The 25,509-nt window shown below is 46.2% G+C and overlaps 3 protein-coding genes across 3 annotated transcripts in view; 2 read left to right on the top strand and 1 right to left on the bottom strand.

Annotated features, from left to right (window-relative positions):
- Nucleotides 1-659: 659 nt before the first annotated feature.
- On the top strand, nucleotides 660-4,399 carry Mtpalpha (monolysocardiolipin acyltransferase Mtpalpha). Its single transcript, XM_078191263.1, has 11 exons — nucleotides 660-865; nucleotides 1,135-1,244; nucleotides 1,322-1,594; nucleotides 1,676-1,926; nucleotides 2,000-2,383; nucleotides 2,465-2,635; nucleotides 2,727-2,949; nucleotides 3,010-3,219; nucleotides 3,296-3,491; nucleotides 3,595-3,797; nucleotides 3,884-4,399. Exons 1-11 carry the CDS (start codon nucleotides 793-795, stop codon nucleotides 4,082-4,084), a joined length of 2,295 nt encoding a protein of 764 aa, XP_078047389.1. The 5' UTR covers nucleotides 660-792; the 3' UTR covers nucleotides 4,085-4,399.
- Nucleotides 4,400-6,996: 2,597 nt separating this feature from the next.
- Nucleotides 6,997-11,102, bottom strand: LOC144475000 (uncharacterized). The gene is made up of 3 exons (XM_078190471.1): nucleotides 9,608-11,102; nucleotides 9,073-9,279; nucleotides 6,997-8,619 (listed from the first exon to the last, which is right to left on the bottom strand). Exons 1-3 carry the CDS (start codon nucleotides 9,659-9,661, stop codon nucleotides 7,750-7,752), a joined length of 1,131 nt encoding a protein of 376 aa, XP_078046597.1. The 5' UTR covers nucleotides 9,662-11,102; the 3' UTR covers nucleotides 6,997-7,749.
- Nucleotides 11,103-16,395: 5,293 nt separating this feature from the next.
- Nucleotides 16,396-25,509, top strand: part of Ush (Zinc finger protein ush) — a 161,379-nt gene continuing 152,265 nt past the window's right edge. Inside the window, exon 1 of the mRNA XM_078190454.1 lies at nucleotides 16,396-17,129. Within this exon, the coding sequence (XP_078046580.1) occupies nucleotides 17,090-17,129 (40 nt within the window). The 5' untranslated portion in view covers nucleotides 16,396-17,089. The remainder of the gene's footprint in view (nucleotides 17,130-25,509) is intronic.

Genomic DNA, 25,509 nt, shown 5'->3' with positions numbered 1-25,509 from the left:
AAACGAAATTTTTGCTGTATCTGCTCCAAAAAAGGCGCCACGCTTGGCAACGTGTACAGAATACCGGCTAGCCTAAGAACGTTAATTATATACATATAACAAAATGTAACGATAACGAAATGAATCAAGGGTGCAGGATTATTGAGGAGAATTCAGGATAATCTATTGCATCGATATTGGAAAGGGAAAGGATCGAGGAATAGGAAGACTCTTTTAATTGTTCCGGATGTTACAATGGAAATAAGAAATAAGAGATACAAACTGTTAGAAAATTTAGATTTATTGCATCGATCAACAGGTGGAATCGCTGCAGATTGCGTGCTCTGCATGCTCTGGGATCGATGTTGGGGAGATCACCTTCGTGTAACGTATGGATACTGCATGAAGTTTTTACTCAATTGTCAATATTCCGTATGCTCCGTATTGACAATTCAAGGTTTTTTCATATGAAGAAAAATTTTCCACGAACTGATATCTCTTACTATCGGGTACTGATTATGCAGAGTACATACTGAAATTATTTTTGATCGCGGCAAATGCATCAACTTCGGGTCAAAGTCCTCCAGGAATATGTGGTACAGCGAATTCTGTCGGTCAAGTCACCAAGTCACTACACATCCACATCCGCATCCACGCAGTGAACGCATGCGTATTCGATTAATACGATCGCTGGTCGTGACGCGAGTGCGAGTGTGAGTGATTCCAGTTTGGGCGCTAGTGCTGGTGATTCCATTATTTTATGTGTACTGTTTAATATTATTCTGTCGGACGTTTACGGGTAATGCAATTAAAATGTCGCAGTACAGATTGTTCGGTACCATGAAACGTTTATCTGCGATAAATAAAAATTATGCGATGCGAACAGGTAATCACAACAAAGAAGTACATTATATGTACACACGTATCTTGAACCTTTGCTCCTTATTCCCGTATACCTAACAGACGAATTTCTCGCAAGTGGTACGAGACAACAATAAAAGTGCACCTTAAACGAGTATTTTATAATTCTGTCACTATGAGTTTTAGAAAATTGAACAATTTCGATACCATTTACAATATTTGATCTTACAACTTAATCTCTGTAATGACCTCCCACATCCGTCTCCCGTGTTATGCTATGAATTTTACTTTCAGCATTATGCCAAACAATGAGGACATTTGCAAGTGTTACAAATACAAAACACTTGAAACTCAAAGTTGTAGATAATGTAGCTATAATTACTTTAGACTCACCAGGATCTAAGGTAGATATTATTTGTTTGAATGATTGTTATATTATATTATATTATAGAATTGAACTAATAAGTACACTTGATTGTAGGTGAATACCTTGAATCATGAAGTAATGAATGAAATAATAACAGTCTTAAAAGATGTAGAAAATAATTCTTCTGTGAGTTCTATGGTTTTAATAAGTGGAAAACCTGGCTGTTTTATTGCTGGTGCAGATATCTCTATGATACAGGGGTTTAAGACAGCAGAAGATGGTTACAAAGTATCTTTAGAAGGACAACAAATTTTAGATAAAATAGAGAGAAGCACAAAACCAGTTGTAGCAGCGATTCAAGGAAGCTGTTTGGGAGGTGGTCTTGAGGTTCTTAAATTCAAGGATTCCTAATAAATTTACATTTCATTTTTTTTACAAAGTATTTAAAAACTAATACAATTGCTACAGGTTGCAATGGCTTGTAAATATCGGTTGGCTGTAAATGATCCAAAAACTACCTTAGGCTTACCAGAAGTAATGTTAGGACTATTACCTGGTGCAGGAGGTACACAAAGGTTAACTAAGTTAACTGCGCTTCCCAATGCCTTAGACATGACACTCACTGGAAAAAGTATTAAGTCAGATAAAGCTAAAAAGTTTGGAATTGTAGATATGTTAGTGAATCGTCTTGGTCCTGGCGTTGCAACCGCAGAAGAAAAGTAGGAGATATAATAATTAATATTATATCGAGGTAATATGTAAATTGTAAATACATGTTTATAATATTTACAGTACCATGAGATACTTGGAAGAGACAGCTGTCCAAGCTGCAAAAGATATTACAAATAATTCATTGAAGATCAATCGTAATCCTAAGTCTTTGACCAATAAGCTCATGAATTATGCTCTTTCATTTGATTTTGTTAAAGATCAAATATTTAAAAGAGCAAAAGGTCAAGTGATGAAAATGACTGGTGGTTTATACCCAGCTCCACTTAAGATTCTAGAGGTAGTACGCACTGGTTTGGATAAGGGATCAGCTGCTGGTTACGAAGCAGAAGCCAAAGCTTTTGGTGAATTGGCAGTGACACCTCAGTCTAGGGGACTTGTAAGCTTATTCTTTGGACAGACAGCATGTAAAAAGAATCGTTTTGGTGCACCAAAGAATGCTGTGAAGTAAGTAGGTGCCTTTATGTACCATGATAATCCTGTCTGAATGTACTTGTACAAAAGGATTAATTTTACATTCAATTTTAGAAAAATTGCAGTTGTTGGAGCTGGTTTAATGGGGGCAGGTATTGCCCAAGTGAGCATAGACAAAGGCTATGATGTAATTCTGAAAGACACAAACGAAACCGGACTATATAGAGGTGTTGGTCAAATACAAAAAGGCCTGGACAATGCTGTAAAAAGAAAAAGATACTCCACGTTAGTCAGATATATGCTCTCCTTTAAGAAATCTTTGCATGCCTTGTTAAAATCTCTTTATATCTGTATATGTTCATTATGGCATTTCTAGTATTCAAAAGGATAAGTATCTTGCCAAGCTGGATGCTACTTTAGACTATAACTCCTTCAAAAACGTGGACGTAGTAATTGAAGCAGTATTCGAAGATATTGCAATCAAACACAGGGTCATTAAAGAAATTGAATCGTCTACACCGGAACATTGCATAATCGCATCGAATACATCAGCCATTCTTATTACCGATATTGCAGCAGGAAGTAAACGCCCGGATAAGGTAAATATTGTTGATCGTAATATGAAAATGTAATTGATTTGACAAAATATTGATTTGCAGGTGATCGGAATGCACTATTTTTCTCCGGTAGACAAAATGCAACTTTTAGAGATAATAACCCACAAGGGGACGTCGACTGAAACTATTAAGACTGCGATCGATGTAGGTTTGAAACAAGGTAAAACAGTTATTGCTGTGGGAGACGGTCCTGGATTTTATACCTCGAGAATTTTGACAGTTATGTTGTCAGAAGCCATTAGGTTATTGCAGGTAATATTCTCAGAGATCGTAATAAAATTATATGCGAATGTAACATCATATAAGACATAACGTGTTTCAAAAATAGGAAGGCGTGGATCCGATAGACTTGGATAAGTTGATTAAGAAGTTCGGATTTCCTGTCGGGCCAGCAACGTTATCAGACGAAGTTGGTATCGACGTTGGAGTTCATATAAATGCTTATTTATTGAAGACTTTGGGTGAACGCATCAGAGGTGGGGATACAAACATACTTGGCGATATGGTCAAAGCTGGTTTCCTTGGTACTTATTCAATTTATATTGCAATAGTTGCTACCACTGAATCGTAATCAGTGTTATTTTTTTTTGTAATGTAGATACGTTTAACGGTATACATTATTTTTAGGTCGAAAATCTGGTAAAGGTATATATGTTTACGAAGCCAATACTAAGGAAAGAGCTTTGAATCTGGGAGCGTTAGATATATTGAAGAAATATAAGCTTGAACCAAAAGGAAGTACATTGGACGAAGATCGTCAGTTGCGAATGGTGTCTCGATTTGTTAATGAAGCAGTGCTTTGTTTAGAAGAGAACATATTGTCTAATCCGGTAAATAAAATCGTGAATCTGTTGCATATATTAATTCGTTCTGCTTGTTATTCTTTTTATTGAAAGTTAAATGAATATTTTTATAGCTGGAAGGTGATGTAGGAGCCGTTTTTGGATTGGGCTTCCCTCCATTCACTGGAGGACCTTTCCGCTGGGTAGACTACTATGGAGCCGGTAACTTAGTAAGAAAGATGGAAGAATTCCAGAGTCATTACGGTGACTGTTTCAAACCATGCCAGATGCTATACGATATGGCGTCCGATTCCAGTAAAAAGTTCCACAAATGATTGAAGAAGCAACCAGAATGCCTAAAATTCAGGAGAGAGTAACAAGCTGTTATTGGCCCTTTTTTTCTTTTAATTCTTCTACACCTATAATGGGGATACGAATGTTGATCTACTATTCAAAGTACTATATTTTTTGATAAATGTATATGCCGAGAGTGTTGAAATAATGGTGTCAACTTCCTATAATGATTATCAATGCAAACGAGTTATATATTTATTAGAACATTTTTATACGATGTATGTCACAAGATATCTGTGTATAATATTTTTACATTTTGTTGTTGCTAAAAGAAATAAATGACGTTTTTGTAAAAATGGCTTAATATTTTCTTCTACGCGAGCAAACAGCAAACGCAAGCAAGTACCCTTCTTTGGATAAATAATGGCAGAAAATGTTTGTATGCATATGTTTAGAACACATCATCGAGGTGTTCGGGAATAGTTAACAATGAGTCATTACTGATAAGCATAGACGAATAAATTTATCACTTGATTAACATTTTTTCCCGCGTCGAATTATGAAAGACATAGGTGTGGAATTCTTGTACTTGATGCAACGTCCAGGAGATATTGCACTTTCAAGTGCATGTTTATGCACGTATGTATGAGCAAGGAAATCATTTCCCTGTCTGGCAACATTCACCCGCGAGGGAAATTTCCCGGATTATAGAGAATTACAGAGGAAAAGGTTGGAATATTTACAACCGTAATAATTTTTTTAGTTGTTAGCATTTCAAAAAACAAGCTAAACTCGGCGATTTATTTGAATAAAAATGCCAGATCATATAGTCTTTCACTAAACATAATACACAGAGACTTATACATTTATCGCGGAGCATTTTTTCATTGACGCGTATTTCTTTTATCTTATTTGAGAAATGCGAAGACGATATTTTATTATTTATATACGCTTTCCGCCATAAACATAAATTTTATTAAAAGCAAACGCGGGTAATCAAGAGGACATTTTGCGTCATCTACCGGTCCCACACCCGTTTGTGACATTTACAATATTAAAAGAGCCGAGTCCTTGGCTGATGCAAGAAACTATGGCATTTCGTTAGAAACTATTCGTGAAGATCGTAGTTTTAAGTTCGATCGGTACGATTGCAAATTTAATAAAGATAAGTGACAAAGACTTAAAAAGTATAGAAGACGAAGTTACTGATCGTATAAATAAACGGCCGATCATTTTCTGAGCAAGAAGGTCATTAAGCTTATCGACCTAGTCTTCAAAACATTCAGTTTAATATGACAACCGTTCGTTTTAAGCACCAAAGTTTAATTTTTATTACTGTCACGAGTGAAAAGACAAAAGAGCTTTCATTGATTATTGTCTCCACGATGCTGGAGAAATCAAACTTGGTATGTACTTATCAGGAACTCTTGTTTGAAGAGATTGTAGAGTACGAAAATATACGCGAACGCATTTGCGCTCGCAAAGCAAAATCGAGCATGCTTTCGAGCATCCATCTTCTCGGGCAAATGTAAACGATCGATAAAAAAATCTTATCTTAATCTACGACCTCGTGAATTATATTCGATGTTAACATATTCGTCTTCTTGCTGCACGAATTGTGCGATAATATGCCATGGAATATTTTATTTGCACCCCCGTTTATCCGATAAGTGCTCTCTCACCTATTAGACCGACCAATATCAGGACACTGAAACAGTTCACGAAAAATAATAAATAAAAGTGTTTTGCTTCGTATTTGTTGTCGATATATGTAAAATGTATAATCAACGGAGACGAAGCGGGAACGCTGCATCGACGCAAAGTGTTTTCAAACAAAATTATCACATAGTTCTCTAACGAAATGTTATCGAAACATGAACGGTTACGTAAGACACCATTTGTGCATGGAAAAATGTGTAACACGATTTACAACATTTATCACAGATATTTGAAAGATAAGGAAAACGGTTTCGAAGAAAAGGAATTCGCCATCCTCGGCAGAAAGTATCTGTGTGGATCTTAATCAAGAGGACGAGATTATATCCACACACTCGACTCGACGCAGCTCTTCGCATAAGATGCGTGATGGAAATTTTTTGCTTCGATAGAAATAATACACATATATTTGCCTACCTTACCTACATATTTCTGTGCTCTTGTACCGAGAATTAGATTTTACGATGACGATTCGTTGATTAAAATCTGAAGAAAATTGCTTACGCATTCCTTGAAGCGAACAAGCAACAATAAGTAAAACTTTCGGGTTTACGGCATTTACGATTACTACTGTCTCATTGGAATTCTCAATTTCCACAATCCGTTTAATCGAGCCCTTCGCGAAGTGAAAATGCAAGTGAACTGTTCAGGACTACATTTCGCAGCGTTTTTCAAAATCCGAACCATCGATAATACAATACTAAATGTGCTACACAATATTTGCGAGTATTTACTGTTTGAATTATCTTATACGGTATTTATCTAAACCGCTGCAGACGCTACGTCACGTACGTATGTACGAACGGTTCAATATCGTTCAATTGTCGCGTGCATCCAGTTCTTCGTAAATAGAACTTGCCTTTTTTTTCTCGCCCTCGGTCATCTTGACCGATCTTGACGCACGACCTTCGATATTGCTCTGAAACTCTACGAGAAAAACCTGTGATCTTGCGACGTTTGCTGTAGCGTTGCTTCTAAACACGTTATGCAACTGCAACGAATTAAATAATATGAAAACCGATATTTCTTCGTTTTTTAATTGGTAATATTAAGATAAGATTTTTTAGAAATTTTTGAATAGAAGAGAATTTCAAAAGGTTACGACAACGATGCTGCAATTACATTCGTAGCACGCACGTCGCGAATCGAGGGACGCTCACAGTCGAGGGACGTAGGAAGGGCATTGCAAGATTGGTCGGAGAATGAGAAACATCCACAATAATTTTACAAAAGTATAGAAGTCATGTAATCAATCTTTGTTCTTGTAGAAAAATCATTAAATCTTATCTTTACAGTACGAAGTCTTACGCTGTCCGGTAGGATTTCCTTGATCGGACATTATATACAATATACATAATGCGATTCCATAATTAACATGTGTAACTAGTCGACAATAATGAAAACAGCATGGTTTGATCGCTACATAATTGATAAAGGCTGTCTTTGAATTATTAAATAAATACTATTTTTCTCGGTCAACGCTCTTATGCATCACAGATCACAGACACACTTAGGTACTTGGTTCTCCCGTTCACGGATGGCAAAGAAGCCTCGGTTTCATGACTTATCACCGCTTCTCGTGCCTTTAGGTCACACATTCTAATAAGTACGCCTCGCATTAACTTGTTCCCCCCACAATCACGATTACACATGTATACTAGGGGACAAGTCGATAGATCCTTGGTAAATCTCGAAGCGAATCATAATATCAATTCCCCCCGACGATTACTCTATCGTGGTCCTGGCAGATTCGACGAGATGTCGTCGGAACTTCCCGAAACGTTCGTGTTCCATTTATCGGGGGACACTTTCCGTCGTTCGCTCGTTCAAATTCACTCCTCAATTACTTATCGAGGGACGCAACGGTCCCGTTGGCGTCCCGGCGACCTTGGAATGGTTCTCGATAATGCGGTAATTAAAGCTCCGTCCATAGCTTTCGGTATAGTTGAAGCGAGCCCCAGTGACATCACGTCACTGTACCAGATGTTTCCTAAGCTGCCAATTGCGGTGGCACGATTTGTTGAGCGGGTTGCGCGAGTCGGGGCGCCAAAACTGGCAACAGGCTCACCCGCAACGGCGCAGATGTCACCTGCGCGACGGATGTTTGAACGCCGTTGGCTCCCGCCGACGATGACCTGTCTCTGGCATGTCGTTTCACGTGTTTCGCCAAATGATCGCTTCTCATGAATCTTCTCTGGCATACCGTGCAAGCAAACTTCTTCTCGCCGGTGTGAGTACGCTTGTGTCTCGATAGTTCGTCGCTTCTGGAGAACCGACGGTTACAGTCTTCGTAGGGGCAGGAAAACGGTCGTTCTCCCGTGTGAGTCCTCGTGTGGGCCTTCAAATGCGACGATTTGAAATAATTCTTGCGACAACCTGGATGCTCGCATTCGTAGACGCGACGTCGTGCGGTTGATTCTGGGGTCGAGATGTTTGTAGCGGTGGTCGCGGAAGCGGTTACTAGCAGTAGTGGTGCTCGCGGTAGTACCAAGGGGGATCCCAGGAGTCCAGTTACCATAATTGGTGCTGGTTTCGGTGCCAGAAGGTGCAACTTGGGCTGAGAAGTTTCTCGGTCCGTGTTTTTATTGTTCACGATGATCTCCTCCTTCCGCAAGCTCATTTTGAACTTGAGGCTCTTCAAAACATTCTCCGGTTCCACGGTGCTTTGACGAGCGATTGGTTCCGACTGGGGACTGGACTGTGGATCGATCCGGGCCTCGCGCGGGACCAATTGCGGAATCGGGACGGTTGTTTTTGGCGTTAAGTTGGCTGGACTGTAGGTACCATCTCGATTCGCACGCATTATCACCGATACTCGGGCAGGCTCTGGACTCGGCGGCGGCGTACCATCTAGCAGCAGCTAACATAAGACGAACGATGGTTTTCAATATCATTTTCCCAAGCGATCATTTACGAAATACTACGCAAGCTCGATTCGTGCGTAGGGAAAGTAAGTTGTCTGCATCGTTTCTTTTTTTTTCTCATTTTTTTTTTATTATCGATAACAAAAAGATAATTTCGAATGCCATCTATTTAAAGCAAAACGTACCGGTCGAAAGTTCGACGATTAATACCGTCGGGAGGTACAAAGTGTTCGCTCGAAGGATAACCGATCGAAATGGTGTAAGAGTGAATGTACGCTGTAAACGGGGTCATCTTGCAAAACAACCATGCAGTCGTGCGCGCATGCCTGAACGCATATTGGAGCGTCGTGGCGCAGCGCACCGATTGCGCGCGTAAAAAATGCAAAAGAGATAGACTTCTCTGTATTTAAGATGCGGAGAAAACCGTTACCAGATAAGGCGGTATTTACCTTCACCAATTCGCATTGCTCCGTACACCGTCGTTTTCGTAGGGGCTCGTCTTCTTCCGAATCAGACGGTTGCGGCGTGGGCGGCAGATCCGGCCGCGAACCCGCATCGTCGTCTTTTTTCGAATTCAATCGAGTGGTCTCAGCTTTCTGCAAAAGCTTGTCCCCAAGAAGTGCCGCGACGCTGAACGACGATTGCAAAGGCTCTACCTGTAACATGAAACAAGTCGTACCATGAAAACATTGGAAACCTACGAATTTGTCAATAATGTTTAACGGTATCGTGAAATCAGCGATCACTGGAAAACTAGGTACCGACCGTACCGGCCAAAACTTGACCAAAATCAAATCAAATAGGCCGCGAACTCGCAAGACGTTAACAATCGAAACAGAACGAACACGAGTGAACAATTTCAAACGAATAAGGTCACGAATCGGTCTGGAACGATAGGCGCAGCTAGGCCTGTCGGGACCAATTGAGTTCGTATTTCGCGGGCAGCCAGCCGTTCTACGCCGGCGGTACTTTTAATTCACTTACATGTTTGAATTGGGGTGAGGCCGGCGGCGACAGAGGCGTTTGGTTCGTATCCATTTTTGTTTTCAAAGAGAAATAAGCGTGGTGTGTTGCAAGGGAGTCGCGTTGAAATAGGCACGGCCGAAACGTTGATTAAACGCAGTCTATCGAGTCGTACGGTATTACTTGTCTCGTGAAAAAACCCGCAAGGGAGGTAACCGTTGAACGTCTGGTAACGCAATGAAGCTTTCTCAGGTCGGTTGGCCCGACACGCTGTGCCCGTTGTGTGCGTGATCATGCGGCGCGCACCATTCCGGCCAATCCCATCAAGGGGCTCGCCGTGGCCAGCCAATCGGAGCTCGGCAATCAGCCAACGACCGCGTGATCACCGGCGTGCTGTTCACGTGCTCGCGGTCTGACTGAGGCCGTGATCGTGACGTCAGTCCGCGTGGCGCGCTCGGTCGATACGTCATGGTATCGCCGAGCTACCCAAGCGTCATGCAACCAGCCCAACCAACCCTCCTACGCTCGTGCACTCGGAACTTGGAATTCGGAACTTGTCCGATTCGCTTTCTCTCTTCCCCTGCCTCCGCCTTCGTCTTCGTCTTCGCCGATGCTCTGGCTTCCGTCCTCACCTCCGCCCTCGCCTCTGCCCTCGCTCAACCGAGCAGAAGAGTTTGTTCGTTTGTGCCCTCGGCTCGATTTCCGTAAACGCGGCCCGCCAACCGTAGAAGAAAGAACGGAACAGGAACGCGCGATATGCCAGTGGACATGACGAGCCTCTGAATTGTCCTTTCCCCGTGATCACATTTCCTTCCCCTCTTTGTTCCATTTCATGCGCGGAACACGTGTTTCGTAATTTCCTCGTACAAAGAAACGCTCGCTGCTATCGAGATTTCACTCGACCGCTGATATTCTATGTCTCCAGAAATTCCGTTGCTTTTGATCTGCTTTCGAATGGCTCTTTCGAAATCGGGAACGATGAAGCCAAGCCCAGTCCTCGGATCGCTCTGTATAGCAATGATGCTGCAGTGTTTACGAAGATCAAGACGGTCTATTCTTCGACGAGACTCGAGGTTTTTAATCTTGGAACGGGACTTGAGAGCAGTCCAGGCTGCTTCCTCGGAATCCCCCTGAAAAAAGGTACACGTTTGTAAAAAGCTCTCGCCTAAAATCTTTCTAAAGTTTATTTCATTTGATCCAGATGGAGTCCCAGATTTATGGGTCATCACCAACCTGTTTGATTTTACTCGTAATAGTTAAAAAGGAACGTCGAACGTCAAACGTCGCAGACGCGCGTGGATCTGCGCGGCGGTGGGTATCGGGCGCGGACAACTGAAAAATCTCGAGACCCGAGGTCGCCGGGAGGTCGGATTCCAATGAGGAAGCATTCTAGCATTTCTGGCGCAGTCTGCTGTTAAATATACCGGCCGCCCACTTTGCGACTGGTTAATTCGAATCCAGCACGGACGATGCTGGTCTTTGACTCGCATTTGCCCCTCCTCCTCATTTCTCTGCCACCTCCACCATCGTTCGCTCGTCTCGTAGATTTTTCAGTAATGCCATCGCCATTCGAAACAAATTGATCGGATGGCCGGTCGAATGTCTGCATCGGACCTCCGAGCTCCATTTATTTAAAGCGCGATCGTTCGAAAAGATGACGGACAGTTCAATGATTAATCGGCGCTACAAGAATACCGTAATTTTCTTTCTCTCTTAATATACGCCTAACAGCCGATAATAGGCTGCGTGTTCGATTGGTGACGACCGCGCAGGGCGGTATTACTAATCGCGACGTCTGCGAATACCGAATTTGGAAATGACAAAAATGGCGTCGATGGGCGACGACAACTTTATTCTTATTCGACGCGACAGAAATATTGGTTCGATTAATCGAGATTCCGAGGTGCCGAACTTAGAATAGAATTTGTGATACGGATCGGGGAATCCCCTCGAATGCTCCACATTGCGTGCCAGGATGCTAAAATAAGATGGAGCCACGGAGACGATAAACGAATATACGTATAGTAGGCATACGGTGGACGGCCTCGGCAACCGATGTTTATTGCTTCTCGTTAATCCGATCACCTGTTGTATATTGTCTTGAACCTAGTCCTCACCTTGAAGACGCGCCCATCCCGAGAATCGCTATTTGCTATTTTCTATTCCGACCGCCTTGAGCACGGATGCTTAGGCTTTCCACGATGCTTCTTGTCGCGTCGTAGGAGCTATACCAATCGTCAGAACTATGGCCATAACGAGATTCCGGACACAATTCGACGAAATCTCCATCGATTTTCGTTCGTCAAGACGGTTCGTACGGCGCGACCCAGTTACCGAACGCGTGCCGCAGCTTTAGAATATAATTATCAATTTTCTCCAAAGGCGACCGTGTCCGACCCGCCAAGTTAGAACCCAATACATGCGATCAGACATGCCGCGCCCATGCTTGCCTCGGCAAGCTCTAAGTTCAAACGTTCGATAAATTCGATATGGAATTAATTCGTCAAGTTTTTTTTTGTCCGCGGGAGGAAAGAGACGAACGCGTCGAGGCGTATCATTTTAAGAAGCTTTTCCTCTGTACGAGGTTCCGGTCAGGATTCGAGGATTTTCCTCGATCGGACTCAAAGTTGTTGCGGGAGAAAAAAAAGAAAGAGTTTGGCGTCGTAATCGGCTTTGAAAATGGAGCATCCCGCTGCTCTGTTAGCACTGCGCGCTGTTACCTAATCGCGTTCAGTGCAGGGCAATCTATAATCGCGCAGCGTTATCGGCGCGACTGCAACGGTTCCGCGACGCTTCACGAGGAATCGACCGGTTTCCGCGTCGCGGTCGCGCCTCGCGACTCGCGACTGATACCGTTTCACGCGCCGCGTTGGTCCACGTCCACGCGGTTCTGGACCTCGCAGGTGGACGCACATGTATTGTATGTACGCCTACGTTGCCCACCTGCGCGTAGGCGATCGGCGAATCGCGATATTCGACGGCATCCGCGAGTGCTTCTATCGTCGGTGTTTTTTTTCTTGAACGTGCGTCTTATCGCGCGTCAAGCAATCTCATGGAATATTACTATGTAAATTCTTTTTCTTCGTTGCTTTCGCGTTTCTAGCTGCTCCGATCTTATCGGAAAATATCTTCCGTTCCCGTTGCAATATCGCTCCCTGTTGCAACACGTACGTAATCCGTTCGAATCGACGAACTGCAAGACTCGACTCGACTCGACTCGACTCGACTCGACTCGACTCGACTCGACTCGACTAGACTCGACGTTAATGACCGCTGGCTGCGGCGTTTTTAATGATTCCTCACAGTCTTTAATTAACCAGCATTGATTCTCACAAAGCAGTACGCGCCTGCCGATTTGACGAATTCAAAGGCTACCAATACTCATGATAGACAACGAGAGAATCATTCGACGGACTCGTGATCAGCGTACGGCGCGGCGCTGCGCGACGATGGAGTGCGCTGTACGCGACGGCTACACTTTACACTATACACTTTACACCAGACTGACCACACATGCCGTTCACGTTCACACACAATCGCCAACCACTGACCACGCGTTAACACCGCGAAAATGACGTTAACTTTGTTTTTAATCGGCGAGTGTATCTGGCAATGCGTCGAACGAGCGACCGGTCACGATTCATGATTACCAAAAAATTCCTTGAAATCGTCGCCAGACTCTTGCAAAACATTTGCGTGAATAATCGACGTCTTATTCTTCTGTGGAGAACATCAAGGTCGCTGGATCGACCTTCCCGGATCCTCCGAACGTGCGGACGCGACGTGGTGGCGCGGCAACGCAGCAATGCGACAAGGCGATCCGAATTAATAATATGAGGTGGCTGAACGCGGCGAGCATTATCAAACTGTTCTGCAGGAACAGAAACGGAAAACACGCCGAGGAGGCACGATCGGAGGACATGACCGTCGCATGTTAATACAATTAATGGCGGTACGATTGAGAAGCTTTTAATCAACGTTCAGATTGAAAACCGTCCGCTCTGTTTGCTTTAATAAACGCATCGATACGGTTTTAAATAGTTTTGTGTTCAAATGGGCACTGATATCGTTCCCGTTTTAATTTCTTATACTTTGGCGACGGCCTCTCAGATTCCGTTAATCTCGTGTCCACGTGATACGACTGCCAGCCACGATTTCATCGACCTGAAAATAGATGCGTCTATTATTTAATTAATGATTGATGCGTCCAGCATAACACCGCGCCGCGCCGTTCTACGGCGCGGCGATACGCCAAACGGCCTGAGCCTAACCGATGTTTTCGACGAACCGATATTTATCTGAACAACTCTTTATCAGGCAGTATCGAGGATTCACCCACGCGCTGAACTCTGCGTATGGAACTCCATAGATGAGTTTTCATCTCGAATAACATAATTGAGAATGCTCGCTAACAAGGACACATTGTGTTCCCTGCCGCGTTTGTGTTCGATCGACTTTAAAGCCTGGACACGTGTATATGTCATCTTTACGGGTTACTGGTTTGGTTACCTACATATTTCTTATATATACGTACACAGGTGTTCGTCGACAATTATATGAAAATAAGAAGCATCGACGCACGAATGCGATTACGTTTGACGGGTTTCTTATTTCCGTCGCGTTACGTCGCGCCGCAGTCATACCGATTATAAATTATCCTTATAGATAATTTTCTCCCCCCCCCCCCCCCCTCCATATTGAGTTTCGGTGTTCTTAGTTTTAAAATAGTCTTCTATCAGGCGATCTTTGAGAAATCATGCAAACGATTTATAAACTGCACGTATCGTTAGCGATGCAGTTGCAAAAAAATCACCTGATTAATGATTAACGATTATGACTAACGTTGAAATTATGTTTAACCATCACCGATGTATTTTAGTAACGATTCATTGATTATTGATTAGTGATCACTCTTTGGAATTCATTAAAAAAGTAATCACAAAATGATAGATTAATGCCCAACTCTGTTGCAAACCGCCCTTGTTGCCAATTGTTTTTGTGCAAGGATTACCATGTAAAATTCTATCGTATCGCTTTTCGCTTCGCCATTTGGGGAACGACCTTCGCTTCTACGCACCATTCGATCGTCTGCGCGTGGTATGTAAACTATGATGAATTGTTAACAGATTTGGATTTCAACAAGCACGAGAATCATTAAATGACTGGATGTACGTACAGCGTATCGTTGGTATTTGAATTTATTTGTAATCGTCGACGATGAATCAAGTTGCAACGTAGCTTTCGAATAGATCACAGGCTTTCGCTTCGTGTTAAATTTTGGGCAGTCCAAGAGTAACGATGTTCGAGTAAGACTCTGTTGATAGAGGACAATGTAAACGCGTTGTAAGCATAATGATCCGCCCAGTAGCAAATGATAGAAAACATTGAAATATGTGCAAGCATTATTTACCTCGAATTATTCTGGCAGTCGCGTCGTGTGCCACAGTAGGTACTTACTTACGGCTCAAGATCGGTTCTGAAAGCGTGTCGCGTGGGACATGGGACATGTGTTTGATCCGCGAAACGGGTCTAGAACCGTCCAAGAAAGGTATCGTGTGAGTTGGGCATGGCGACCCACGGTTCAATCTACGTTCAGTGGATGAGATTCGGTACTCGTCGGTACTCGCTGAAGCGTTTGTTGTCCCGCGCGGCACTAACCAAACTTCATCGCGTTGCTGACACGAAAATAGAACGTCTCGACAATAGTGGATGATCGCAAGTATTACTCCCCGAGGTGTTTACATTCGAAGGAACGATGACACTGTAAACTGCATCCGAAGAATGCGCTTCAGCGTTCTTTTCTTCCTCGAGTGCTAGAAACACGCTTGCCATAAGTTTCACAAAAACAAACATGGAGGTTAAAAATAAAAAAACTTCGCGAAAAGGCATGAAAACAACAGCATCGGAGAGACTAGTTTGCGAACAATTCCATACTGCAACAATTCCTTACTACGCTAACAATTAGTTGTCTATGTGCAATTTAAATGAATTATTAAAGCTTATAGCGTTTACGTTTCCAAACTGTGACCGAACGATGACCAATCCATTATTAGAAGTTCTATTACACCATGTTTGTGCAATAATATACTTAAGATCGTTGCATAAGTGCAAAATATTATAGCACGCGGAATATTAAATAATAAGTTGAAATTTCTATTAGATTAGATTCAATTCGATTAGATTAGATTAAAATACCTCCGACAAAATAAACATTTGTTGATATCGCAGAGAAGGACGTCGCTTATAATTGATGTGTGCGATGCCATCTGTACCTGCAGCTGCTAAACTTCACGGAGCGCCATCTTTAATATCGTACGGACATTAGGTATATTCTTACCAGAGGTATCAAAGATGTCGCTAGATATCGGTCAGAACGGTTGGGTGGAACGAGTACATACGTGCAGTTACGAAGTCATTCAATTTGAAACCTGATTGAAAATCATCTCTCTGAATCCATATCTGTGAACGTACCAAGGCTGCCATTAGATTCAACGCGAGTAACTTTTCAAGGTCTAGATACCAAACTAGGTTTGCCCGTGATCCATATCCATAGTTTGATGTTGTTGGAAGAAGTCAACGAACTCGTTGTCAGACACTTCAGATTTCGGTAAAACTACTTTGAAACAGTTTCCTCGATCTTGAAATATTTGCATAACTCTCAGAATATTAGATTTTGAATTACGATCTAGTTCTCGGAATATCTGGTCATTCAAGATGCCGTTTCTCCTCGAACGCTATTTAGCTTTAGAGTTTAGAGCATTTACATTTATTGCATCTGGAATAATCTTTCTCAAGATTCGTTGTCGCCATCTAGTGTCGTCGAAACGCAGCTTCCAGCCGGTAAGAGCGAGTCATTTAAAATTTCCCGCTTCGCGAAAGGGAACGCGCGTAGTGGGCGGAGTCAGTCCCCAGTCCGCATTCGTCCATCCCCACTTGGACAACGTAGTCACGCCGCGTACGCGGGAGTGGGGGTTGTTTGGTATCGCGTTTGTTTAGTTGCTCGCTGACAGCGGCCACGGTACGAGCTGTCGTGTTGCGTGTATGCGTTCTCCGTCGGCACTTGTGCGTGAAAAACGCGATAACCGGCTACAAACCGACAACACACGAAAGGGGAAAAGCGAACGTTGAGAACGGTCCGAAAAATCGTGCAACAAGAAGAGAAAGATAGATAAATTGCGAGAGAAAGAGAGGAATAGAGAGAGAGAGAGAGAATCCTTCGTACGATGGATTCGGGAAAGGTTATTTGTGCCTCGAAGTGTTTTCCGTCGATGTTTCGCCGCTTTTAACTTCCACGTCCCAGCTTTGTCATCCTGTACCAAGTCCATCTCGTTTCGTTTCGTTTCGTCTAGACGCTCCTCCCGTTCCCGTGTGCTGTGTCGTTTGTTACATGTTGACGAAGTCACGCCAATCTGGAACGACCGATATTCGTCTTCTCTGGTTCTGTTCCTCGAGCGACGTCAAGCATGTCGATGCTGCTGATTTGGTGATGGCCGAGCACAGAGGATGTCACGCCGCAAGCAGAGCAACCCGAAACCGCTGAAACGTGAGTCCCAATGTGATTTTGTTTTAATCCTCGCTTTCCCATCACTATATGCATGTATCGTGTGCTGTGTGCCGTGTTCCGTGTGCCGTGTGCCGCGTAGTTACCGCGTGTTATGTTGCGTTGCGTTGCGTCGCGTCGCGTCGCGTCGCGTCGTGTATGTCGCTCTCGCCGGTAAGCAACAGCCCGGGAAAACGGGTTTCTCGCGGGCGTGCTTTTAGCCGGTCGGCCACGTTGCTTGACAGGTGATTGGGCGTCGCGTCGTTCGCTGTCAGATCGCGTTTCCACTTTCCGCTTGCCTGCCATGCGAACTGTCCACGTAGAGTAATTCGCTTCGCTCGTAATTCTCTCTCGCGAGTTAGCATTCTTATCCGAGGCTTTATCCTCGCGAACGTGTCGCCAATCGCGTTCGGTCCGATCGAGTAGGCGGGAATTTACGTACAATGGAATCAGCTTGAAACGAACGGCCGCGACCGTTCGATGATACTTCCGGCTTTCTAGCCTAATCGACCGACGTATGTTGCGAGTCGGTACAAGTAACGATAATTTTTGAATGGCGTAACGCCGCCTGCGAATAGAAAAGGGAACGTTGACGATCGACGGGTCTCGACTTGTCAGCTGTCAGCTGACCTATGCGAGTCCCTAGCGGGTCACGTGGTCGACCACGCATGCTGCGCTTGACCGCGTGTACGACTGTATTTACACGCCGCTGCTGATATCGAAACCGTTGCATTTCGGGTCGATCGCGATCAACTGTATATCGACTATGATTAGGAAAATTAACAGAGTCAAATTTGGTGTCTCCAAAGCATCTTCAAATTGGATTGGTTCGCTGTTACATACATTACATGTTCGATTCTTCGTAAATGTGCAGAGGATCGTCTCAATCTATTCGAGTTTATTTAGGTTTATTTAAGTTGACTTCTTATCGTGCTTTGTTTTGCTTCTTAGGAAGTTGATGACAATGTTGATAACGTTGATGTAATTTCTTTATCTTTGTTATCGGATAATAATTGCGATATAATAATGTGTACTTGAGTAATTTAAATCTTTGTTTATTTTGTCGGGCTCTGAACAGATTGTTTTTAAAAGGAACGATGCGTCGATAAAATATCTTCCATCCGTTTCATTAGAAACGTTATCGTGTCCTCTCTATTCGAAATATTTGAATCGATCATTTTCCGAAAGAAAGACATATTTTCTATGTAAGTCAACGATCATAGCAATTCATCGATGGTATAGCAAGTATAGTGGGTACATACTTTGAAAATTGTATTTCCCTAGATTTCAAGGAAACCGTAATTTTCTGAGACAGCGTGTCTCTTCTAAACAGAGGGCTGCCGATTGTTGGTTTTCGGCCCGCTCGGTTGATAGACGAAGCAACCGTTCTGTCAGTTTGCCGATGGATCGTTTTCTGAACTATCTCGGAAGAATCCTAGGCTTCCGGGAAGGTGTCTCGTTCGAACCGTTCAAGTCAAAGTCTCGAATCGAAGAAAAAAGGCTTTGAACCGAAATTCTGTTAACGGTGCTCAAGGACGAGACCCATCGCGATATCATCGAATCCCTCGTGGAGCAAGCGTATCGTCGCTAATTAGAATCTCCCGAAGATGTCTGTTTGGTCTTCCGAGTGTTGAGTAAGAGCCGAACGACATAAACGAAAGCCGGTAGACCCGCCGCGGCTCGGCTCTCTTTGCTTTTGCTCGTTATTAACTCAATTACAGGTGCTCCCAATTAGCGGCAACGCGCTCGTCCCGTCGTTCCCAATAATTACCGCAGACATTAACGTCCCGACGAACAGGGTGGACTGTCGGCCGCGAGGAAAACAAGTCTACCAAAACTTGGTCCTATGTAAAACGGAAAGGAAGGGACGAGACCATAAATACCGGGTCGTCTGGAATGTTTCGTTCATTCTAGAAACAGTTTTCAAAGAAATAGGCTTGTATTATTATTTTGATTGCTACTGGAGACTCGCGCTATTTGAGACTCGCAAAGAAATTTATTATTGCAAAGTTAACCAAGGATCTACTAGCATCGGATCCATCTTGGTCCGCTGTTATCCGAATGTTTGGACGCGTTTCGTTGATTAAGTTGGCTAACCAAGAACATGGTATCGCATTTCTCCGTACGCAACAAGAGACAAGAGAGATGGAACAAGGAAAAGTAGCTGCGGCAAACAAGTAGAAGCACTCGATTCGGCGGGTCGTTTCGATTGCCGGTCGCCAGAAATCCGACGTAAAACGTAAAACGTAAAACGTAAAACGTAAAACGTAAAACTGTCCGGCAACGACGGCTCGCGCGGTTCGCGCCACAAGGGCGGCGAGGGACGAGGAACGATCCCGCGAAATCGGCACCGCGATCTCGTCTGGCCTCGATCGTTTTACGCTGAGATCGGCGAAAAAAAATACAGGCCGATACGAATTTGTGCGACGGGGCCCCCCTCGGTCCTCGGCGACGGTCCTCGGCGACGGTGGCTTCGGGGACGGTGGCTTCGGGGACGGTGGCTTCGGGCACCACCGCGATCGTATCGACCCGAGTCGTGGAAGTCAATGGCTTTAATTGGCGGCCACGATAACGCGTGTCGTTCGACGCTGCTCAAGGATTTATGTTAGAATCGACTCACGAAAATATACGAGCAGTTCTTTCCTCGAATCGTAAACGTCCAGTTGTTTACCGTTCCGGCCAGATACAGGTAAATTCGTTATCTGGATAAGGAGTCTTCTCGCGGAGAAGAGAGATGGATTAGAAGGATCACGGGAAACCAGCAGCTGTTTCGACCATGCCAGATTCTCTGTTTTAGAGTTTAGGTTCATAGTTAGGTTCTTCGATTCCGTCTGTCTAATTCCGAGTGTTTAGTGTTTCACTGAGTCATTCGACGAATAGAATTGCATGGAACAAGGAAATTGACCAAGTACAGAGGCGAGGGAAGGCGCGTTCGCGAATCGAGTCCTTTTCGCAGTCGAAGGCATACAAAAATGATAATGATAGTGTTAGCTTTTTCGATGTCGCAAATATATGAGAAATTTGTTATTATAATTAACGTTGCAACGGCGGAGAATCCTTTTGCCGGTATCCGAACGTCGAGTCGCGCGAAATCGCGCGAAATCGCGCGATTATTTTCATTCGGCAGGCGCGTCCGAAACCTCGCGGAGCTGTAGTACAACGAAGCTTCCAACTCGAAAGAAATCGTTAAAATTTACGCCGCGACGCGACGGCGATACGTGCCTGAAATCCGCAACGGAATAACGCGATCGCCTTAAAGATTACGCTATCTCCGCGTTATCGCCGCGTTGGATTCTAAAACGCGCGCGCGCGAGCGGGCGGGCGGGCGGGCGAGCGGGCGAGCAGAGCGAGCGAACGGTTGTGCAACAAAAGTTTCAGACGATTTCGGGCAAAGGACGTTTCTTCGGCTTCGCGATTACGTTTCACGCTCGCAGATACGTCCTCCGCGGAAGAGGCACGGTTCCTCGCGGCGAATACGCGATAAGCGCTTGCGCGGCGTAGATTAAAAATAATTGACGTCAGTGCTGCCTCTTCCCTTCCTTTTTCTTCGTATTTTGGGGGCTTTTCGACCTCAAAACGAGACGAGACGGGACGAGACGGGACGGGACGGAAACCCGATCACGAGAACGCCAGCGATCGAAATTTATGCACTTCCAGTGCTCGAGACTGTATGCACTTTTGCTAGATTACGCAGAGGAGCGTGCGCTATCGGATGCGGCAATAAAGAAGCCGATTTTTTTCCGCGTTTTTCATCCGATTGTCGCTGAAGCCCGCAGAATCTCGTAGAGAGCGAGGCGGGTCGCGTTTACGTTTATCGCATCCGCACCGCCGTCTCCGTCCCCGTCCCCGTCCCCGTCCCCGTCCCCGTCCGCGTCTTCGCGGCGAAAACTGTTTTACCATTTTGGATATCGGTCGCCGTCATCGGCCAAGTCTCCTTATTAGCGGCTAGTTCCTTATTGCGTTCGTTTTCTATTCGCCGGAAACCGATACACGCGAGAATGCGTTGATCTCTTCTCAAGGATTAGGGCTTAGAGCATGTATCATTTGTTCCTTCTCTTTCTTCGTCACCCTCTCTTTCCTCCTCCCGTCCCCGCCGATACCGCCGATACCGCCGACACGGCAGAAACGAGAACTCGAATCGCAAGCAGGTTTATCGAAAGCTGGTCCAGCTTTCGCAGATTCGGTTCGATCGGTTCGATCGGTTCGATCGGTTCGGGACGCAATCGGCGAGGATCCGTAACGGGGTTGTGAAGAAGATACCCACGCTGGAATTTTTGTCGAACGGGCCTCGCGAACGGGCCCGCGGAATGCTCGTGATCGGTGCGAGCCCCGAGTGCGTGTGCTTTTTCGATCCAGCGGGGACTGGTTCATTGGAACTTGAATCGATAACCAAGTTTTTACACGATGGACGCGGTGATAAGCGAGAACCGTCGTTCGGATTGCGCGATGCGCGATTCGCTTCGCTTCGCTTCGCGACGGTCCTTTTGGATCCATTCGCCGATGTAGATTGCACGGATATCTGTGTTCTTTCCGCTATCTCGGAACGATTGTTACTAAGAATGCCGGAAAACGGTTTTCTCGTGTTTTACATGCACCGCGCTCTGTCTTATGCAGCCTAGCAGGCTTTTTAATCCCGGCTCGTTAACGCCGAAGCAACGGACTTTTACTTGAACAGTTTTCCTGCTTTCGACGCTCTTCGACCGAATCGCTCGCTGGCGGCAGAAGAAATTTATATTCGCTCGATTCTTGATTTTTCCAATTAACGCGACCATCTTAACGTCGCGCAAACTGTCTGCAGTCTGCCAACGGGACCACGAACAATTTTCGTAGAACAACGCTCTTCTTTACGTTTGACCCGCCATCTGAGCGGATCGAGCGAGGCTCGTGTCAATAACGAAAAACCGTTCCTCGATCTTGATCGTTTTCCGCTGAAAACGCACCGGCTCCGACTTATCGAGTCCTCGGACTGCGAAGAGGGTCGCGAACCTACAAGAAGAAGGAGGAGGACGAGGACGAATACGAGAGATGAAGGTGGAGGAGCCAGGTTCCCTTGTATCGTGCCGGTAATCGTCGATGCCAGGGATAAAAGGTATCCCGTGGAGAGGCAGCAATCACCCCCCGCCGCGTTCACCCGTCAAATTAATAACCAATGACTTTATAGAATGTTTTATTGAATCGTGTTCCACCGTAAATAATATCTCTGCGCGCCATCGGCTTGTTTCGGCGAGATGGCGAGAGGACGAAAGGGCGGGAGAGGACGGGAGAGGACGGGAGAACGAGAGATCGAGAGAACGAAACCCGGGGGAGGATCGTTTCGCGGCCCGTTCCCGTTGTAATCGTTCTCGGCGCGCTAATAGCGACGCCTCGTGCATCGCCTATCCTTTCGTCTATCGCCCATCGCCCGTCGCCCATCGCCCATCGTCCATCGAACCCCTTTGCCGACTGCAACTCGCTTTTCGTCGTTCACGATCATACAAGTGTTCGTTGGTGTTTGTGACTGCACGTGGGAAACGTGCCTTTCGTTTCTGCTCTTTTCTCGGCTTGCGCTCGACCAATAGCTCTCGAATAGCGCCGGAGTTTAGCTTTTAAACAAATCTGGAGAACCTTGAAGGGCGATGTTTTACAATTTAACAATTTCGTACCTCGAGAGTTAGGTGTTTGTCCATCGATCCTTCCGCTTAACTTTATTCCGAGCCGTCTAACGCATCGATTTCATACGACTCTTCCAATTCCGTCGAAGCGGTTTGCAACCTGACTATTTCGACCAATTTCGTTCCATCGATTTTTCGTTACCTTATCGGTCCGAGCGAAACAAGGATAGAATTCTTTTCCTCGTTTGGCAGGACAGGACAACAACTCCTTTGAACAGATTCGGAAGGAGGCCGCACTCGGCATCGTAGTGGAAGTCCGCTGTCCCAGGCCGCCTAATTACGTTCTTCGGTTTTACTCTTCGAGAGGAATTCGATTCCGCCGAGGGTAGATTTTCGAAATCTGTGACTCGAATCTATCGGTAGAAAGGGGTACACACCCGCCTCGCACCGCGCCGGTGTACGCGCCGGTGCCCTCTCCTCTCCCGGTCGGTGGTTCCCCAGAGCGAAAGGCACAAAAGCGAAGTCGCAAATTCCGTCGTGGCAGGTTACCTGCGAACAGTCGTTGCGGCTATCAGTGTCGATCGGCCGGCGGTGTGTGCAATGAGCGGGTGACGTGAAAGGGACGCAGCAAGGAGGGAAGAGGGTGGGCAAGATGAAAAAGACGAAAAAGGCGAAAAAGGCGAAAAAGACGAAAAAGACGAAAAAGACGAAAAAGACGAAGAAGAAGATGGGGAAAAGGATGGAGAGGGACAGAGTCGTGCGGAAGGAGAAGAGGAAGAAGAAGAAACGTGGAAGCAAGGTCCATCAGCGTCCCTTATCTTCCTCGGCCGGGTCCCTTATTCCGCGCAAACGCATGAATCCAGCCGCCGCCGCCGCCGCCGCCGCCGCCGCCGCAGATGTTTCTCCCCCAATGCGTTCTTTATCCCTCTCTCTCTCTCTCTCTCGTTTCACCTCCTCCACAGACTCTGTCTCTCTCGCGTCTTCTTCGCGAAGAATCGCAGAAGAGACAACTATCGTGGCGTTGATCTCGTCTAGTTAGCCCCCTCGGTGCCTTTTTCTCCTCCTCTTTCTTCTTGTTCGTCGTCGATCGGCGTTGTTCGGAGAGAAGAGCACCGCTCGTACTCGTTGCGAGAGCAAGCGAGCGAGCAAACGCGTCCCTGTGTCGTCCTTCCTACCTTTAGCCAGCGCGAGGAGGAACCGATACAGGCGTTCTCCGGACTCGGCTCATAAATACAGGCGGAGGAAGAGGACGCTGGAGGTTGGATGCTGGAGGATGCTGGCGGATGCTGGCGGAGCGGGCAGGGAGACACGCGCGGGGAGGAAGGACGGCGGAGGACGAAGGACGAAGGGCGAGCCTACAAATTGCTACACCGCATTGTGGTGTCACTCCAGCCTGTTACGACACGGCCCTGGCATCGCTGGAATGGTGTTCGCGAGCTCTTCTCCTTCTTCTTCCTACTCCCAGGATGTTGCGTCCGCGTCCGCGTCCGCGTCCAGGTCCACGTCCACGTCCGCGTCCATGTCCACGTTCGCGTCCCCCTTCAGCCTCGCCCCCGACCCGACCCGACCCGACCCGACCCGAGCCAAGCCGACCCAGCAGCCCTCTTCGACGCGACGCGACGCGACACAGCCTGTGCGCGTCTTCGACCTCATCGGGCTCGCGCTGCACAGCCTCCGCGCGGTGTCAACCGGGTCTCGTACCAGCTTTACACGCGTGTAAACGCGGCTTTACGCCGATAACCGCGATGTACCCAGGATGCGGGACACAACTGGAACCGTTCCTTTCAGCCGGCCGCGACCGTCTCGACCGCCTCGACCGCCTCGACCGCCTCGACCGCCTCGACGATCCGCCAACGTTTCGCACTCTCGCCGATTCTTCGGCGTGCGTCCTCTTTCCCTCTCGCGCCGGATGCGCCACGTTTCTTCCGAGAATTTCTCGATAGGCCCCACGCGATAACGCTTAATAGATACGCTGCTGATCCTGCCGGACACGTGTACGAGTATCTCTACCGGGACCGAGCCTCTTCCCGCGTCGATCCCCGGCATCGAGGGATCGAGGGATCGTTAAACGTGGAATCTCGTCGGGAGAGTGCGCTCGGGCCTCCGGGATTCGGCAACGGTTTCGGAATCTTGCTTTCGATCTCGAATCGATCGTGTCTTGGCTTTCGGCTAGTTGTACCTCCGAACCCGAGGGGAGTCGTAGGTTCTGCGATCAAGTTTGCTACACGGTAGCTTGTCGCGCGCGTGATTTTCCAATTGGTTCGCTTCGATTCGTTCGGCATCCCCGCGAAGGAACTCGACTGCGTGGTCGACAACCGTTGCGAACACCGCCGGGGCCGAATAAACCCGTGACAAACGGACGCATCGGGTCGATTGGCGACCGGACGCGACGCGTCGAATTTAAAGTCCATGGTATCGGGTGGTGGCCCATGGATCCCTCTGGTCGCGAAACGAATGAAACGGGTCGTGTGTTACGCAGCTGCTGCATAAAATCAAGCGGGGACAAACGGAGCCCGATCGGAATCGCGGACGCGATTTCGCGGTAGCGCGGTTATTGGGAATGGACGAAACGCACACGTACGCCAAACCCTACACGCGTCGGCGAGGTTTACAGCTCCAAAAATGGCGCGACCTCTCCGCGTGGCGCGCGTGTGCGCGTTTGTGTGCGCACGAGCGAGCGAGCGAGCGAGCGCAGCAGAGATCGAGGCTCTACTCGGCTCTACTCGGCTCGGCTCCGCGCAGAGACACACCGAAACAGAAACACGCGAAAACGGAGACACACAGAGCGCAAA

Source organism: Augochlora pura, chromosome 9 (assembly GCF_028453695.1).
Source record: "Augochlora pura isolate Apur16 chromosome 9, APUR_v2.2.1, whole genome shotgun sequence".
Lineage (NCBI taxonomy): Eukaryota > Metazoa > Arthropoda > Insecta > Hymenoptera > Halictidae > Augochlora > Augochlora pura.
Note: the sequence above shows the minus strand (reverse complement) of the source record. Positions and strands in the feature narration are given on the sequence as shown.

Coding starts and splice junctions, on each gene's coding strand:
- Mtpalpha (XM_078191263.1), top strand. CDS start 793: ATGTCGCAGTACAGATTGTTCGGTACCATGAAACGTTTATCTGCGATA. Junction 1,595..1,675: donor GTTTGGGAGGTGGTCTTGAG/GTTCTTAAATTC, acceptor CAATTGCTACAG/GTTGCAATGGCTTGTAAATA. Junction 2,384..2,464: donor GCACCAAAGAATGCTGTGAA/GTAAGTAGGTGC, acceptor ATTCAATTTTAG/AAAAATTGCAGTTGTTGGAG.
- LOC144475000 (XM_078190471.1), bottom strand. CDS start 9,661: ATGGATACGAACCAAACGCCTCTGTCGCCGCCGGCCTCACCCCAATTC. Junction 9,280..9,607: donor CCTCACCCCAATTCAAACAT/GTAAGTGAATTA, acceptor TTCATGTTACAG/GTAGAGCCTTTGCAATCGTC. Junction 8,620..9,072: donor AGCAATGCGAATTGGTGAAG/GTAAATACCGCC, acceptor GTCTTATGTTAG/CTGCTGCTAGATGGTACGCC.